The following is a 19073-nucleotide window of genomic DNA, read 5'->3' as shown; positions in this document are numbered from 1 at the left end:
TCCCTACCCAGCCCTCCATACAGTTTTGGAACCCCGATGTGGCCCTCAGCCCAAAAATTTGCCCACCCCTGCTTTAGCACATGGTGGTATGGCAGGTTAAGGATTGTTTTTTCATACGCTGACTTTATCGTCAGAGCAATAAGATAAAAGGATCAGAAACAAATCAAAATTTCCCCACAAGACACTACAGACAAGACACCTATTAAGCCAACAGGTGAGACAAATACATGAAGTCTTTCTGGTGTCATAAGACCTTGGTCTGTGATCCCATAGGCCAAACAACACTGAGTGGTGTTAGTATTTAGATTGGAGACTGTGGGCGGGTGTGTCAATACAATGGTGCCCCCTTTGGCCTGATGGAGTGCTGTACAAGAGCTCACTCCTTCTGGTTAGGCAGGCAGGCAGTTCCTCTTGCACTAGTCTCTAAGTTAGCCCCATTCTGGCATATGGAGGGTATTAGCCTCAGTCCAACTGGGGTGTGCAGGTTTTCCCCCTTATAGTTGTTGGGGTCAGCTGGTCCCAGTGCTCAAGGGGTTGGAAACACTATCAGCCCTCAAGTCTCCCAGGAGTCAGTAGGGAAGCCCAGCCCCTCCCCCCCACTCCACCGGGTTCCAGCTCAGGGTCCTTAAACTAGGCAGGCAGAATCAAGCCTCAACCATTCCTCCTGCTGTGCCCTGAGCTCCTTCCTACCTCCCTTGGTTTCTGCAGGCTTCTCCAGTCTGTAGGTCCAGTCATCCCTCCCCTGGGCAGCTTCTGAGCTGCTTGCTGGCAGGAATTTCTGTCTCCAGCCTGCTCACTCCTCTGGCAGCCACCCCACCATACCGCTTCCCAGCTCTTTTATTTTCCCAGCTGCTGTGAGGCTGGCAGTTCCTCCCTTAACCTCTTGGGTGCCAGGCCAACCTTGGGTATATACACCCTATGACAGAAACCCAATTGCTTCATGCAGAAAATAGTGTTAGTGATCCACGAGAATGCTTCCCTTAGCATCACTACTGAACTAATGCCACAACTGGGTATGCCGGAGCACTTCACTACTGGAGGTGCCTTCTTAGAGATGGTATGTAAAACACTGTCATTAAATTTTCAGTGATACTTTTCACAAAAGGAGAAATGCTAAGTATCCAGGCCAAAGTGTAATTTGGCCAATTGCATCCCTTCTATCTAAGTCACCCACTGTAAATACAGATGGATAAGAGATTCCTTTCTGTTATAAGCTCTTGAATGGTGTTACTGTGTGTTATTATTGTGTTCCACCCCACAGTTGTGGGATAAGTTGTTCCTTACAATCCATTTGGAAAATGCTCAGGGTTCTGTCTGGATAAGAGATACCATCCTGAATAGATATGTCATTATCAAAATGTTAACAACATTGAGAAGGAACAGTGGCCCAGGAGGAATCTGACTGAGCCTTAGAATTGCATCTGAGATGTTTATGTGGGAATATAAAGCATTAACCATAGGGTTGGGCCTTTTGATGCATTTGTTTTAGTGTATTAATCCTGCCTAGACCAGATGTAGATAGGAACAATGATCATACAGGGTTAATTTCACAAGCTGCCAGGGAGCTAAAATACCACCTTTATTGCCCTCTTTCCTTGATTTCATTCTGTGGTTCAGATTAGGAATTTTTACATTTCAAGGCAAAACCCATCCAGCTTTCATTTTGTCATTTAAGTTTGCAAAGTCTTTTTCTGCCTGATATATTACACAGATGGTTGAATATTCCTAAACCATAAGAATTTTTATTAAATAGTACTGCAGAGGCAGCTACTGTTAGATTAGCCCATACCAACTCACAGTGGAATTTAGTAGCCACCTTGACCTGGGGGAGGGCATATTCCAACTCTGTCTGTTCATCTCTTTCATTTTTGAAGATGTGTTTATAATCAGTCTGAAAGCAGCAGGAAATAGACCAGTTATTCATCCACCAATCTCATCACAGACTTGGAATTTAAAGAAACAACCCGTAGAAAAAACGTGAGTGCAAAAAGGGTGACGCTAGCAGCTTGGCTTACACAATGAAAAACAAACCCAAGATAATTTCCCTGAGTAGGGTCAAACTAGAACCTCTGCAGGACTTAACTACATGGTGCATGCTTATAAGCAGCATGGAATAACAGCACCCTTTGTATAATTAATTCTTGTCCCTGCCCCATTTCATCAACCCCTGTGGTTAAGCAAAATCCACTGCAGAAATGCTTTACACGAGGATCATTCCAGAGCATAAAGAAGAAAGGTAATTGAGTAAGAATAAAAAGTCTGCTTAAAAACAAAAGAGAAAGAGTTATATAGCCACTAGAACACAGCACACAACGTACTGATGAACTGATAATATTACATGGATATATGCATTGTCAGTTAATTGATCAGCATAGCATTTGCTGTACTTTAAATATATATTTTGCTTGCAGATGTCATCAGTTATTAATATTTCTGCATGCTTTACAGAAAGGAGAGTTTAGTAATAACCTCTTCAATGGGTCACTGAGGCCTGGACTGTACTACTTCACGCACAGAGTGAAGGGTAGCATAATTGGATCTGAAGCATGGAGTATGCAAAGCAATTAATTTTGCATAGCAATTAATGGGCTTACGTATGCCTTATACCAAACTCCAAAGTTGCTAAATCAGTTAAACAATCATCAGGATCAAATAAACTGCATGTTGAAGGTGTCCAGAAATTCAAAGCTTAGAAATAGGGAATGAGGTTGTATCTCATTTAAGTGCCATGGAATATTTGATTGGCTGCAGGGTCTCGTCCTGCCATCTAGGGATGCTGACAAAGGATAAATACACCTCTACCCTGATATAACACTGTCCTCGGGAGCCAAAAAATCTTACTGCATTATAGGTGAAACCGCATTATATCGAACTTGCTTTGATCCACCGGAGTGCGCAGCCCCGCCCCCCCGGAGCGCTGCTTTACCGCGTTCTATCAGAATTCATGTTATATCGGGTCACATTATATCAGGGTAGAGGTGTATTTACGTTAGGATTGTCAACTGCTACAAAAAAACTTAGAGAAACCAGGAGCCACATTGGCATGCAGCAGGCTCAAGCAAGAGATCCACTTGATGTGAAAAAGCCTGAACATACCAGCACAAAAAACAAAATAAATGGCAGAAATAGGTGGACACACTATGCACCTTAGGGTGTGGGAGGATAAAGAAAGAAGAAAGCAAGCCAGTCTGGGACTGTACTCTATCTGGGGTGGAAGGGAGATTTCCAGGCTCTTGAAGTAAAGGTTGAATAACTGGATTTAAGGGTGGAGAATCCAGTCCTCTGTGTGTGCGGTAAGGAATCTGTGGCTGTGTTTCTTGTCTCTGGTAAGCAGCAGCACCTGAAGAAAGAGGTCTTGGTAACAGTCTTTCACAGCATAGAAACTTACTCAAGCAAATCACTGTTGTTTAGTATTAATAAACTTATTTACACAATATTTAATTCTTGATTGTTCCTTTGTAATACTTTGATAGTTAATTCATAAAGCCCAGTTTCATGATGCTCAGAACTCATGTTCAAGCTTCCTATGTCCTATCTCCGTATCTTACACAGCACAGCAATACCAGTTCCACTGCAGCAGGGGATTTTCATGTCCATGGGCTGGGGACAGCATTTGTAGAGCCATGCATGGATACAAAATTTGTATCTGCATCCGATCCGTGATCTGCAAACATGGTCCACGGATATCTGTGGATTTTCAGGGCCCTAAGGATTTGCTCCTGTAATAACAGTAGTCTATAGCTTTGTATTGATCCTTGGGCACATTTGAGTGTCCCTGGGCACTTCTTGGCAGTGCTTTCTATTATATGGAGCTTGTTCAGCCAGAGAGGAGACCTAGAGTCAGGGAAAGAAGCTGGAAGTGCATCGGCCAAGTGAAAGTTTGGTGTAGGATTCCTGAAGGGGGAAGGAGAAGCAGCCCCAGCTAGTAAAGCCTTTAGGAAAGAGGTGATTTTTAGAAGGAACTGAAGGGCCTCCAGACAAAGTCTGGAAGATTTTTATTTCAATTGACATTATCTGTTATGTTTTGTTAACAAACCAAATCCCAAGAAGGGAATGTTACTTGAACCAGGTGAGTCTATGTGCATTTATTGGAGAGACCAAGAATGGAGAAACTGAGTTTAGTTAGTCCTGTGGTAGTAATATGGACATCTCATAAGGGTTCTCACTTCTTTTTGTGAGCATCAGCTGGTTTCTCAGGCACTTAAAAAAAACAGATTTAATCAAACAATGGCTTAAAATCTTTTTCTGTCCAAACAATGAGCATGCTAGGACTCCTGCTGCACAGCCTGTCTGATCAGTAACACAATCTCCTCCTAGTCCGACCTTTGGCCTTTTTTTCAGCTATGTGTATCATTCCCTGAGGTTTAGTGTATTTCCAGTTAGACTCATGTAGAGAAGATGCATGAGGCTTGATAGGTATCTATAAGGCTGATCCTAACTCTGAGGAGAAGTAGATCATCTTTAAAGGGCTGATACAAAGCTTGTTAGAATAAATGGAATGACTCCCCTAGACTTCAGTGGGTTTTGGATCAAGCTTTAAGAAAGAATTGTTGCCACAAAATGTGCTTGTTAGTGAATAGTTAAAGAGGGACACTGTGACAGATTGCCCCCCTTAGGATGCCACCTGATGAGCCGAGATACTGCTGAGCCTGTCTGTTATGCCAGCCTGGGCAACCTTTTTTCCTGTCTTGATGAGACAGGTTATAAAGCCTCCTCCAGCACACACACAGGCAGGGCCACACCCAACTGCAGAACGACACAGACACTGAGATCAGCTCCAGGAAGGCTCAACTTAAGGGACTTGCCCCAGCACTCACATGTCCACCTCCCGTGGAGTGCAGACCTAAAGGTATATTATGAAATCCACCTCCTCCCTCAATGTGGAGGAAGATATGCACAGCCTCTTACCCCCCAATTATGAATTGTACACAAGGGGTTATATTATAAACAAGAAATACGTTTATTAACTACAAAAGGTGAATTTTAAGTGAATACAAGCAATAACAGACAGAACAAAGCAGATTACTGAGCAAATAAAACTAAATATGCAAGCTAAGCTCAATATACTTAAGAAACAGGTTACAAAATGTAATTTCTTACCCTAAATGTTATTTTAGGCAGGTTGCAAAGTTTCTGTGGTTTAGAGTTCCAGTTATATTTCTTTTCAGACTGGACCCCTGTCTCAGTCTGGACTCATTCCCTTCAGGTGGCTTTAGCAGTCTTTCTTCTTGGGCAGACAGGCCATGGAGAGGAGGAGTCCTGTTTGCCTTCCTCCACGCCCTTAAATAAGGTTTACATAAGGCGGGAATCCTTTGTTTCCCAAACTTGACCCCCCCCTTTCCTTTCAGTGGAAAGTTACATGAAGACCCAGATAATGTTTAGTATCAGGTGACAAGACCATCTGACCTAGTAGTGTCACAGTTGCGTCCCTGGACGCCTCCCAGGAGTGAGAGAGATTAGTATCTTCATGGTCTTGTTGTTCCTTCCTGATGAGTCATCAAATCTCATGGCCTGTCATCTGGTGGGTGTCTTCCCAATACACACCCAGTTGTAATTGTTATATAGTCCATATTCCTAACTTTAGATACAGAAATGATACATGCATACAAATTAATCACATTCAGTAAATCATAACCTTTCCAATTATACCTTACAAGACCCATCTTGCATAAAGAATATCTCAATTATGTCATATCCATGTTATACGCATATTTCCATAAAGAAAATGGAGTGTAACGTCACAGACACCCACCTATCTAGCTGGAAATGATAACTTTTAGAAACTAAAGGACTCTTTTTATTTAGAAGCCATGAAACTGCTCAATGTTGGAACAGAAGCAGTGTTTCAGAAGGGTTTTTAAATAATTTTTAATGTTAATATTAGGGCTTAAATTCTCAAAGTAGTTCCCTGAGTTCCCCCCACACACACACACACAGACCCTTCTCCCTCCCCCCAACATGCTATGAAAACTCCAGGGGGTTGAAAATATTTACTGGAACTAGACTCCAGACAACTCTGGCTGAATTTAAGCCCCGATATTAGTATTAGGCAGTAAAGTTTCACAGTTCTTGAGGTAAATTCTCTGCTAATGTAACTCCACTGATTTCAGAGAATTTAGTCCCTTTACTTTTAATTTTTGAAATATTAGATCAATTAGTAATTACTTTCATTAGACTTTATTGTACAAATCTTAAAATAAGACTTCTATAGTAACAAATTGTATTTGGAATAAAAAAAATTGTGGTAGACCTTGGCAAGATGTTTATAGTTACTCATCTGGTACACAGCAGTTCAATTTGGCTCTCCCAATTTCAGCTGGGTCTCAAAGAAAGTAAATGGGAAGGGACTACTCAACATTCAGTTTCTTGTTTCTGCCCCCTCTCACATTTCATGCCACATCCTTCCCAGAGTTCCTGGAAGAGATTCAGGTACTATAAGCTCTCCATAATAAAGTAACCGATTTAGAAATTCAGGCATTGCTATTTGAAGGCTGGCAATCAAGGATGAAGTAACAGAACAATAGACTGGCCTGGGAAATCCAGATTATTTTATTAGGGGGGAAATAGTCTTTGTGACCATGAGAAGGAAACCAAAAGAGTACTTTGAAGATCCTTCTGTCCCTCACCATCCCAAAAGTGACTTGTATACATAACAGAGTGAAGCCACTCTTTGACCTAATATTCACACAAGAAGTAGCCGACATGGGTGTTATGGACTTGAATACAACAGTTATTTGCTAGCTAACAAGTCAAATTCTTTGCCAATTTACACCCAACAGAGTGCCAATGAAAGATTTAAGACATTTATGGATGGTACATGTACTAGCACATTGGTGGGCCTCTGGGGTGCTGAGATCACGACAGCCAGAGTGATTAAACACAAACACAGGATCTGTAAGGCAGTAAATATTAATGTCTAGATTCTCCAGTACTGTACAGTTGCTTTGTACTGCACCATCAGTATTCTGGCCCTTCAACTGCCAAATGGGCTAATACCTACCTGGGAGATTTGATTAAATTCATGGTTGTAAAGTGCCATGAGAACCGCAAACTGTAAATGCCATAGACATGCCAAGAATATTTAGTATATAGAGGACCTATTAAAATAGGTCACTCTAAATTATTTTACAACTACAGTATATTATACCAGCAGGATTATCTGGGAAGCAAAGTCTATTGGGCACAACCTGAGCTGGTGTAAATCAGCATAGCTCTAGAGAAGTCAAATAAACAATGCGGATTTACACCAACTAAGACGGTGGCCCTACATTTCTTTCTCTGCTAATACAATCCAGATGTCCTTTTTGCTGCGATACCTGTTACTGCATCACATTCACATAGTACCACTGCAGTACTAAAGTTGAATCCCTCAGAGATGCTTTATGTACTTTTTGGATAACCATTCTCTCCAGAACCCGTTTTTCTGTTCCCAGTTTCACGCTGCTCTCTTCCTTCCTTTACTTCTCTCTCCCAGTCATACACATCAATTTTTGAGCTTCTCATGTTACTTTTCAAAAATAGATCTGGGCCAAAAAAAGAAAAGAAAAGCAATCCCACTACGTCAAAGAGGATATCCATTTCCAGTGTTTTATTGGTGCTCTGCTAGAAGAGGCTATAACTGCGTCAGAAAACTAATTGAACTGAGTCAAAATAAAATTTGTCTCATGCAGGCAGTGGCCCAAGTTCAAAATGGCATTAAGGTGAGCTATTCATTAGAATAATATAATTTGAGAATATTATGCAGTATAATATAACAATCACAATAAAAATCAAATGCAGCATTGGACTATACCTACGACAACTCTTCAGCCAAGGCCTGGGAAGTCCAGACACATTGCTGAAATTAAGCATATGACACCAGGTTGGCAGCTTGAAAAAAAGACGACATTGTGCCGATAATAGTAGCATCCTTTTTCAAAATGAGTGTACATGGAGAATCAGTTTCAAGCTACATCTGGCAGGACTTTAATCCCTCCACTGTATTCAGATGTTAATAAAATTAGTCTATTTTATTCCATTGTATCTATCCAAGGTCTCCAATTTGTTTTGAAAAGTCTTTGTAAGTTTCAAATGCTACTAATGAGCAAACTATTACTGGCAGAGTTCAAATAAGTCCCTTCACGAATCGTAGGGATTTTTTGTAATTTCCATTGCCTTGCAAAATAAAATTGCACATGCAAAGAAATTACACACTAATTTGTTTGTATAAAGCAGAGATACCCAAGAATCTATTGGAGAGTTTTCATGCTATTCCTATAGTTCATTCACTAACTGCTGTACATTTTCCCAGTATTTTTGTAATTTTACACAGTTCAGTGATGTATGGTTAAGTCAGAATTTTCTGTATTTTATCTTCTCTCTCTTTCAGGGCTTCCTAATATATTTATTTTTTAAGACTCCAGTACATATCGTATACCAACAATTAACATACTTCTAATTTGTTCATTATGCATTAACACAATATAAAGCTATAAGACCGCTCACATTCTTCCAATGGAATGAACTTTGACTGGAATACCAGTTGCTACCTCTCTGAGCTTCATATGTTGTGTTTTGGGCAATCAGATCCACATAGCTGTGCATCTGGTGGATCTTCCCCCACTTACCCTCTAAGTCTAATAATCCACCATGATGTGGGGGGGGGGGGGGGCCCACTTCATGGTAGCTTTCCCTATAGTCTTTCCTAATCAGCCCTTTTTAAATGGTGAGGAAGGCCTTGCAGCAGGCATCCGCACCAGGGTGTTTCCACCCTAAATGCTAGGCTAGTGTGATAGGAAGTTCATTCATATTGCTTATTGTGCTTGCCTGAAGGATCATCATTGTAACAAAGTACAGTCTAGAGGTCTACCTGTAGAATAATGTATATCATTTACAAAAAGAACAGGAGTACTTGTGGCACCTTAGAGACTAACAAATTTATTAGCGCATCTAATTATTATTATCTATTATTATGCTCTAATAAATTTGTTAGTCTCTAAGGTGCCACAAGTACTCCTATTCTTTTTGCGGATACAGACTAACACGGCTGCTACTCTGAAATATATCATTTATGTATATTTCGAGCAGGTACTTAAAGCCAATAAGACCTTGTGACAATCCGAAGTCAACAGTTATATTCTTGAACACCATTGCATAATTTTGAAGCCCACTGAGTTATACACTAACTGGATAACAGCTTTTCAAACTCTGGTCATACCACTGGCTGCATGTACACTTGTTAAAACCAATGGTGTGGACACTGAGAGATTCCAGTACATTCAGAATGTGTTAGTGAACTGGCTCCAGTACTCTATGCTGTACAAAGTTGATGGTTTCCGTGAAAAAGATAACACCCTCTAGAGCTTCCATCTCCCGCCCCCACTCCTGCTCAAACATTAAGAACTTCATTGATTGACTCAGATTTTCAGGTACAGTAACTCATCGCCTAACGTTATAGTTAAGTTAATGAAAAATGCTACTTTAAGCGAAATGATGTTAAGCAAATCCAATTTCCCTATCAGAATTAATGTAAATGGGGGGATTATGTTCCAGGGAAATTTTTTTCGCCAGACACACACACACACACACACACACACACACACACACACACACACACACACACACATACATACATATACACACACACATATATACATAGTATAAGTTTTAAACAAACAATTTAATACTGTACACAGCGATGATAATTGTGAAGCTTGGTTGAAGTGGTGGAGTCAGAGGGTGTAAGAGGGCGGGATATTTCCCAGGGAATGCCTTACTGCTAAATGATGAACTAGCAGTCGGCTGAGCTCTCAACGGTTAACACGTTTTAATGTAGCCTCACACTCTACAAGGCAGCACGAATGGAGGGAGGAGACACAGCATGGTAGAGAGAGACAGAGAGTAAAGCTGAGCAAATAATTGGGGTTTTTTAGTTCAGTTTTCATTTTGTTCAATCCAAAATTACTTCTTCGGCCATTTTATCTTGGGATGCATTTTTTACCACTTTGTTAGATTGTTTTAAACTTGATGTAGTTAAATTTGAAAACAAAATGTAAAGTCAAACAAAGTCAAAACATTTCATTTCGAAAATATCGAAAGAAAACATTTTGACCTTTCTAAAAAAAAAATTCAGACAAAACTATTCATCAAAATTGACCTGAATTCACAAATTGTTTTGCTCAACCCCAAACTCCTTTTTTCACAAAATAAATTATTTGTCCAAAAAATTCTGCCCAGCTTCAGTGCAGACATCCTGCTGTTACCTCTCATCCAATGAGCTTGAAATACTCTACAAAGGTGAGTTGTCCCTTTTTTTCATTTGTGTCTAGCTAGGAGGCTGCAACCTTCTCTTTCAGCTATGGACCATGCTAGTGTGATCCATATTCTTGACACCTTGAGATTAGACTACTGCAATGCACTCTATAGTACCTAAGACTGCTTTTGAAAACCATTGAGGAATTTGAGATGGTGCAAAACACAATGACCTACTAAAAAAAAAACCCCAAACCCAGTACATCTCACTACGCACACTTTACACTGGTGCTCTGCCTTTATTTTTCAAGTGACATTTAAGTTGATGGATTTGACTTACTTCAAGGGATTTTCAGAGGGACCAGAAAATGTCTGGTTCCCCCGAAGTACAGTGTGAGATGGATAAACTTCTGGTAGCTGGGGCTCTCTGTAGTATCCATTAGAATTATAAGGCTTCGCTTCCCAGAGTGCATTTGCTACAGCCCTGTCATGGGTTTAGCAGACTTCTTAGTTCCATATACTTTTGTCCTACTTCTTTCCATTTTATACTGACTCACCCTGCACACTGGACTGTTACCAGCCCTCCACACACCACCTCCCTCTCCTTGGCTTCTAGCTGTATTAATTAAAGTTTCATTTTACTCAAGAGAGATCATTCCACATTTAGCCACCATTTTCAATATGATAATTTACAATCTCACTTTACACGGGGAAGTAATCTCTTTTTAAAAAAATCAACATTATAGACCTTAGAGACCACCAAATAATATTTTGCTTTAAAAGTTATTAGAAAACCAGGTGTTCGCACCATCAGCACTTCTTGTAAGTTTGTATTTTACTTCAGGAAACCATTTACTGAATAACTGTTCTATGAAAGTGCACAGTATTGTATGATGACTTTAAAAAAATAGACATCAAGGAATTTAAAAAAATCAAAGAAATCTGCATTTTACAAGAAAATGTGAGTACTGTTATTTCCATTCATTTCTTCCACCCCTCACTCCAGCCCCCTTTACCACATAATTTCAGGCTGAACAACATACACCATTTTTTCAAATCATTCATGTTACCGATTCACTGTATTTTGCAATTGTCATGTTCAACAGTCTCAGTAAAGTACATGTGTGATAAGTAACTGTTATGGGGAGAAAAGGATCATACAAAGCAGATAAGGGACTACTGAGCATGGTTGCCAACTTTCACACAGTAAATAAGCACCCCGACTTTCACAATAAGCCAAGAATCAAGCTAAATCCCATTTCAAAACAAGGCCAAAACAAGCCAATCCCTAAGAACCCCAACACTCTATGTGACTAGATCCCACTGGTGTGCAGTCTGGGAGGACTGTGATGGGCCCGCTGTGCATCCCTGACTCTCTCCCCCCTTACCCCTGCTTGCCAGGAGACAATCAAAAAAGAAAAAAGAAAAAAAAGAAGCAACAAGCTACAACAAGCAGCAAGCTACAAGTCAAAAATGAGCCAAAAAGCAACTCACAAGCCAATTAAGCCAAAAACAAGCCCAATTTCTGCAGTTTTTTCCACAGGTTTGGCATGTCTGCTACTGAGAGAGGCAGTAGCAAGGAAGGGTGAATAAATGCAATAAATCTGTGCTGTTAGGAGAATGGCCTTCATTTCCTGGCTCTGGGTCAGGATTACAGAAGGTTTAACTCTTCCACATGACAAGTGGTTGATATCTACTGACTCCAGTGGCTACAGTTAAATCTTTTTAAAAGAAATATTAAATGCAAATAATAACAGCCACCTGTTCTCATATAGAGTTTTTCATCAGTAGATCCCATAAAACGTATCAACTGAACACATACACACAAACTAATATGGCCAGTTAATAGAATATGCACATGTCAAGGTCTAGGAGGCAGACACTCTTAAACCCTAACACACAAACGTATCATCCTGCCTTTTATTAGACAGCTGTCAGTAACTACCATCTCTGAAGTTCAATGGCTTTCTGTACATATAGCCACTCACTCTTAAAACAGTACAGTTTTGGTCACCAAGGTTGCCTGGAGCCTGTATTTGCTGCTCAGGGTGTTTTTCCACTATCAGTGACCAGGATGGCATTTGTTACCTTTCATCACAGGAACATTCTCAGTAGTACTCTGGATGTCCTAAAGCACATGTGTCAAACTCAAGGCCCGCGGGCCACATCCGGCCCGCCATACAATTATATCCGGCCCGCGAAATCGTTTTATATATCTGTTTTTAATGGCCCTGTGATATGACGCCCCAATAACACACACTACAAATCCCATGATGCAGTGCAATTGCCGCCAACGGCAAGCCGCGGTTCAAGTTCGCGGTCTGTTGATGTATACAACGCTAATCTCAAATCAAAGCTAGACCCCAACAATGGCCAAGAGAAAAATTGATTCTGAAAACCGAGGCTTTCAAAGCCGGTGGGAGAATGAGTATATGTTTACTGAAATTGCAGGTAAACCAGTGTGTCTCCTTTGCGGGAGTAATATCGCTGTAATGAAGGAGTATAACCTAAGACGGCACTACGAGACGAAACATGAGAACAAATTCAAAAACCTGAGCGCAGGACAGAAGCTACAAAAGGTAGAGGAGTTGAAGAAGAATTTGACATCCCAGCAGACGTTTTTCACCAAAGCAAAATCACAAAGTGAAGCTGCTGTGAAAGCAAGTTTCATTGTGGCCGAAGAGATCGCCAAATCAGGACGGCCGTTTACCGAGGGGGAATTCGTAAAGAATTGTATGATGAAAGTGTGCGACGTCCTTTGTCCAGATAAAACGCGAGCGTTTGCAAATGTAAGCCTCAGCAGAAACACTGTTGCTAATCGGGTTTGTGAGATGGCGACTGATTTGAAAACACAGTTGATTGAAAGAGCAAAAGATTTTGTTGCATACTCCCTTGCCGTGGATGAAACTACTGACGCGACTGACACTGCACAGCTGGCGATATTTATCCGTGGTGTGGATTCCAATTTGTGCGTAACAGAGGAAATACTGGACATTAAATCGATGCACGGGACAACGAAAGGAGAAGACATCTTTGGAAATGTATTTCAAAGTGTAACCGACATGAAACTGCCGTGGGAAAAACTCGTTGGACTTACAACAGATGGCGCACCTGCTATGTGTGGTGAAAAAAATGGACTGGTGGGAAGGATGCGCTCAAAGATGCGGGAGGAGAACTGTGCCGGTGAGTTGACAGTGTATCACTGCATCATACACCAGGAATCGCTGAGTGCTAAAGTCCTAAAAATGGATCATGTGATGAACACTGTAACACAAACCGTCAACTTTATCAGAGCCCACGGTTTAAATCACCGCCAATTCCAGTCTTTTCTGCGGGAAATAGATAGCGAGTTTGGCGATATGCCATATCATACGGAGGTCCGGTGGCTAAGTCGGGGAAAAGTTCTCAAAAGACACTTTGAGCTGCGAGAGGAAATCTGCCAGTTCATGGACAGTAAGGGGAAAGACTGCACAGTTCTGCGGGATGAAAAGTGGAAATGTGAGTTGGCGTTCCTGGCTGACATAACGTCGCATCTTAGCGCTTTAAACCTTCAACTCCAGGGACGGGAGCACATAATAACCGATATGCATGATGCAGTGAAGGCATTTCAAGTGAAGCTGCGCTTATGGGAGACACAAATGCACCAATGCAACTTGTCTCACTTTCCCTGTTGCCAAGTAATACGGAACCAAGAAAGTGCCACAGTTTTCCCAAATGCCACCTTTGCTGAAAAACTCAGCGCGCTGCGCACTGAGTTCGCACGGCGCTTCAGTGACTTTGAGGCACAGAAAAGTAACTTCGAGCTGCTTCGCAACCCATTTGCAGTCGATGTGGAAACCGCACCTGTAGAAATGCAGATGGAGCTGATAGAACTGCAATGTAACGGGACACTGAAGGCAAAGTACGACACTGTGGGGCCAGCACAGTTCACTCGCTTCATTCCTGAAGCGATGCCGCAGCTCCGCCAACATGCGGCTCGAATCCTGTCCATGTTTGGCAGCACATATCTGTGCGAGCAGCTGTTCTCTGTGATGAAAATTAACAAAACGTCACACAGGAGTCGCCTCACTGATGAACACCTGCAATCGATCCTGAGAATCTTCACAACACAGAACCTAACCCCAAACATAAACGAACTTGTTGCAAAGAAAAGACTCCAAGTATCAGGCTCTGACTAAATAGGACAAGAAAATGGAATGTTATGATTTGTTATGATTATACTTTTGCTTTAAATTCAATTTTTTATTTATATTTTCAGATTTTTTAATATTCCAGCATGTACAGATTTTGAATGTATTGTATTGACAGGATATTTTTTTTATGAAGAGCAAAATATTTTAAGTTGAAATGTATTTATTTTGGAATGATATCCTGTATTTTGGTTCATATTAATGGTTAAAAAACATAAATATTTAGTCTGTTAAATAAATGGTTATACTGTTCGGCCCGCGAGTTTTGAGTTTTGGCCCCCTGTGCAATTGAGTTTGACACCCCTGTCCTAAAGAAACAGACTGCCAGTGTCCTCATTCATTTTGTTTAGCTGTACACACAGGAATGCTGGTAAGGGACTGGTTTAATTTCCTGGCTCCCCATCCCCTGACATGGGTCAGGGATACAAGAGTTAATATAACCCAGACTAGAGCTGGGTGAAGTTTTTCAAATGTCAAAGCTTCAATGAATTTTCAAATTCTGGTTCAAAAAAGAAAGGAGGGGAAATGGGGAGATGAGAAAATGTTTTTGTAATTTTTTTCTGCCCCCCCCTGCCAAGTCTGCTCCAGCCACATGAGAGGGTTTAATATCCCACTGGTACCACAGCCTCCTGTTGCAGTAAGTGATTACTGTGGCGAAATGCAATCCATGTGCTCTCAAGAGGTTGTGGTGAAGTTTTGGTTTTTTAATGCCTTTTCTTTAAAAGGAAGGAATGTCACGAGGGTATAAAAGTTAAAACATTAGACATGTGGCACCCCCGACAGGATGCAGAAAGAAAACTTACAATGCACCAACCCCCGCATTTCACCTTATTGCTGCAGCTGAGTGGGGTCAGTACAATTTTTTTCCGTCTGCACTGCTGTTGAACACAAGCAGAGTGTCCTCAAAGCTCTTCAGTGAGGAAGCTGTGAATTGCTGAAAGCTGGAGACGTGTGTCAAGTTGAGCCATTTTTTTAACCCTTTCTGCACTGGTGCCAGAAATGACAATTAAAAAAACCCCACAGCCTTCCTGACACAAAGCTTGTTTTCTGTGCCCCAGTTTTCCCTTGTCAAAGCATTCATGGAGTCCTCCTTCCAGTTTCCAAGAGCTAAAGGCCAGCTGAAAATCCAGAGCAATTTACTACCACACTTCAAAGCAACCCAAGCCTAATTAAATCCAGCAGCTGCTCATACGTTTAATATGGGACTTTCCCCCCATTTTTTTTTGTTATTATTTACCAGATAAATGTAATATGTTGATATCTTACTGCTATGCATGCAGTACATGATCAAAAACCTTAACTGAGAATATGTATCAATTCTCTACTCTTACCTAACCACATGAGTTCAAATTATTCCCTCCATCCATAAAGCCTCAGGGAATGAAACAGGTGGATCCCTGAGTGGACACCTTGATGGAGGGAGTACTACCTCTGCAGCATCCTTCCCTACTTCTCCTGTGGGCTCTTCAAAAAGCCCCACAGAGACCCTCCAGATCTGCAGCAGAGGGTATGGCTAGGGAATAAGCCCTTTCCATGAACTGTTACCCAACTGATGCCATGGGGATTTATAGATTTTTAAAATCAGAAGTGATTATTGGATCATCCAGTCTGACCTCCTCTATAACACAGGCCAGAGAATTTCATCCAGTTACTCCTGTACTGAGTCCATTAACTTGTGTTGGATTAAATTCCTCATTGTCAGTAATACTCACATGGCAGCTTCCCCAGGGGACCCCCATCCTGAAAGTTGGAACAAGTTGATGAGCCCTGGAAGAGTGGATACTACAGAGTTGCAATGCCCTGGAATCAGAAACAGGCAGGTAAGAATGGATGCAAAAGGAGCCAATCCTCTTTGTAGATGGTGGGTTTTCCACGTCCAACCTCACTTCCTCTCTGCCCTGGTTCCTTGTCCCAGTCTCTTTGCCCAGTCAGTCCCAGTTCTCCCCCAGCACCCTGGATCACCCACAAACCCCTCATGTCAGGAGCTCCTCATCAGATCAGTCTTCGCTCTCTCCCCACCCCCCATTCCACTGGTTCTTTGTCTCTACCCTCCCTCCCCCATTACTAGTCTCTGTCTCACCTCCACCACAACCCCAACCCTCAGTCCATTTTCCTCTTCCCACCCACTGCCAGCCTCCAGTCCTAGTTTCCCCCATCTCCCCCAGGATTGTTGTCGCAAATCTACTCCCCCACCACCGCCCCCCGTAGGTCTTTTGTCCCTTCTGCCTTCGAATCAGGCAGCTTCTTCCCCCATGTTGCTAGGGCCCAGCAGGGGATCATTGAAATTACTTCCTTGCTCTCAATTCCAGTGCTTGGAACTGGCATGTCTGTCAGCAGCCCAGAGCCAGAACTAGGGCTGCCAATTTAGGTTGGACGTATTCCTGGAGGTTTCGTCACATGACCATCTTGAATTAAAGCTTAATCTTTATTTCCTGGAGACTCCAGGAAAATTCTGGAGGGTTGGCAACCCTACTCACAACTGCAGGGGAATTCCTGCTCAGTCCCAGGCTGAAGCAAGTGCTGTGGGCACAGAAACTTTGGGTCATTTTGCTTCTAAAAATTGAAGGACTCTGAGCACGTACAATCTGCATTTTTTTCAAAGGCATGTAACTCAGCCAGATTTGAGCACAAGCCCCAACACAAAGACCACAGCCTTGCCCAATTCCAATTCCTTGCTGCAAAGCAGGGGAGCACTAGAGCTTTTCAAAGACAAGGTAACCCAAATTTTTTAAGCCTGGGCAAAACACCTTATTTTCCCCCTTGTGTTCAGAAATGGATGACCCCTTTGGGCAGAAATTTTCCAAAATTTTCAGAATGAGGCAGACACCTGGCATGGAAAATTTCAGCCCAAATGATTAAAGTTTGTCTAAATTATAAGCAACTGAAAAAAGGGTCTTATAATGGAAGTGTTGAGCAACTTTAATAATAGGTGCCACTTCCAGCCACACCTATAATCAGTTGTAGTTCTGGGAATCCTGACCACATTTCCTGGAACTTTTAAGTTCTCTGATTTAGATGGAGTGTTATGTTCTCTGGGCAGCAATCTATAATACTCAAAGCATTCAGGGGGAATTAGTAAACATTCTTTGTTGTGCCGTGTTTATGTCTGGTAGAAAATTAAGGACTTTCTAGGTTAAGAGTTCTTGAACCATGTGTACAATGGAGCCCTAGGGTAAATCCTGGCCCTAACAAAGTCAGTGGGAGTTTCCTTGTTTACTTCAATGGAACCAGGATTTCACCCCTAAATCATATAAAACATCCTATTATCTGTACTATCCTGAGTAAACCCATGAGCGATTCCATAGTATGTGGATTAGATCCTCTTAAAATCAAAAACTTTTGAGAAAATAGAATACTGGAAATGACAAAGAAAATCCTCAAGTTGTCAGGAGATGCTTGTTTGTTTTTTGTTTTGTTTTTCTTTTTGTTGTGGGAACACTGAGGCTGAGCTTTTCAAAGCTGCCAAAAGTATTTGAAAGCCTAAATTCCTGGCAATAAAGGTGTCCAAAAGCATTAGAGGGCTGTGAAAACTGGAGTCTATATTTATTCTCTCAACCATTCATTTTGACAGTACTATTACAGAACACAACAATGTTGGTCACAAGCATAGACAGTGTTGTTTGATGTTTCTAGGCAATGTAGTCCATGGGAACTATGATCGAAAAGTTATTCTTGATTACTGCTGGGTAGAATTGAAGTCAGACAAGTTAAAACTGGAAATAAGGCATACATATTTTAAGTGAGTGTAATTAACTAGTAGAGAAGATTGCTAAAGCATGTGATAGATTGTCCATTGCTTAAAATCTTTAAATCAGGATTGGATAGACTTTCTAAAAGTTTGTGCTTTCAGCTAAAGTAAGGTCACTGGGCTTGATCCAGGAATTACAGTGTGAGATGCAGGAATTGCAGTGTGAGATGCCATGTCCACTCCTATGTGGAAGGTCAGACTTATCATAATGATCACCTCTCACACTGAATGAATGTTCCCAGACAATCTCTGGAAGTATTTTGTAGATTTTAAATAATAAGCTCAGTTGGCTTGGCTTGTTTTCTTCTTGTGTGTTTACTTTCCACAAATCTTCTAGCAACTAAGATTACAATCAATGTACACATAAAGAGCTGATTTTAGAGGGCAAAACTACAGAAAGTGAATTTGTAATGCCTGAACACAAGTATTTGTGCTGGAAACCTGATTCTAACTGTTATGATATTCCAGTAAGGGAACACATACCATCATGTGGCAATCAAAATTAACAAAATACAGATTAAATCTTTAACTATGAAATGCCCAATAAACTGCTTGCAAACAATATATAGATGAACATAAATTATTCTGTAAATAGTTATAAATTCAAGCAGTTTATAAAGCATTCACAAAAAGACTTGTGAACAAACAGAATCATCTTCAAAGTCCAGGAATGGTCCAAATACTTGCATGAAATGTATAATGGAACTAGTCTTCTGAACCATTTTATGGCATTTAATGGAAAATTATACCCATTCCAGAATGCTGCAATATGCTTGAAAAAGTCTTTTAAAAGGTTAACCGTCTCCACTGACTTCTATAGGTTTCTAAAGTAATTTCTAGAGACCCCCTTATTGGCTTTATTCCTATTTTGTTCTGCCCTACCATAGATAATTTTTCCATAAGGA

The 19073-nt window shown here is 41.1% G+C and overlaps 1 protein-coding gene across 1 annotated transcript; it reads left to right on the top strand.

The window, feature by feature from the left end:
* Positions 1–12498: 12498 nt before the first annotated feature.
* Positions 12499–14553, top strand: LOC135981502 (general transcription factor II-I repeat domain-containing protein 2A-like). The gene has a single exon (XM_065584245.1). It carries the CDS (start codon positions 12600–12602, stop codon positions 14406–14408), a length of 1809 nt encoding a protein of 602 aa, XP_065440317.1. The 5' UTR covers positions 12499–12599; the 3' UTR covers positions 14409–14553.
* Positions 14554–19073: the final 4520 nt, after the last annotated feature.

This window comes from Chrysemys picta, chromosome 2 (genome assembly GCF_011386835.1).
Source record: "Chrysemys picta bellii isolate R12L10 chromosome 2, ASM1138683v2, whole genome shotgun sequence".
In the NCBI taxonomy this organism is placed as follows: domain Eukaryota; kingdom Metazoa; phylum Chordata; order Testudines; family Emydidae; genus Chrysemys; species Chrysemys picta.
This window is presented reverse-complemented; position numbering and strand designations above follow the sequence as displayed.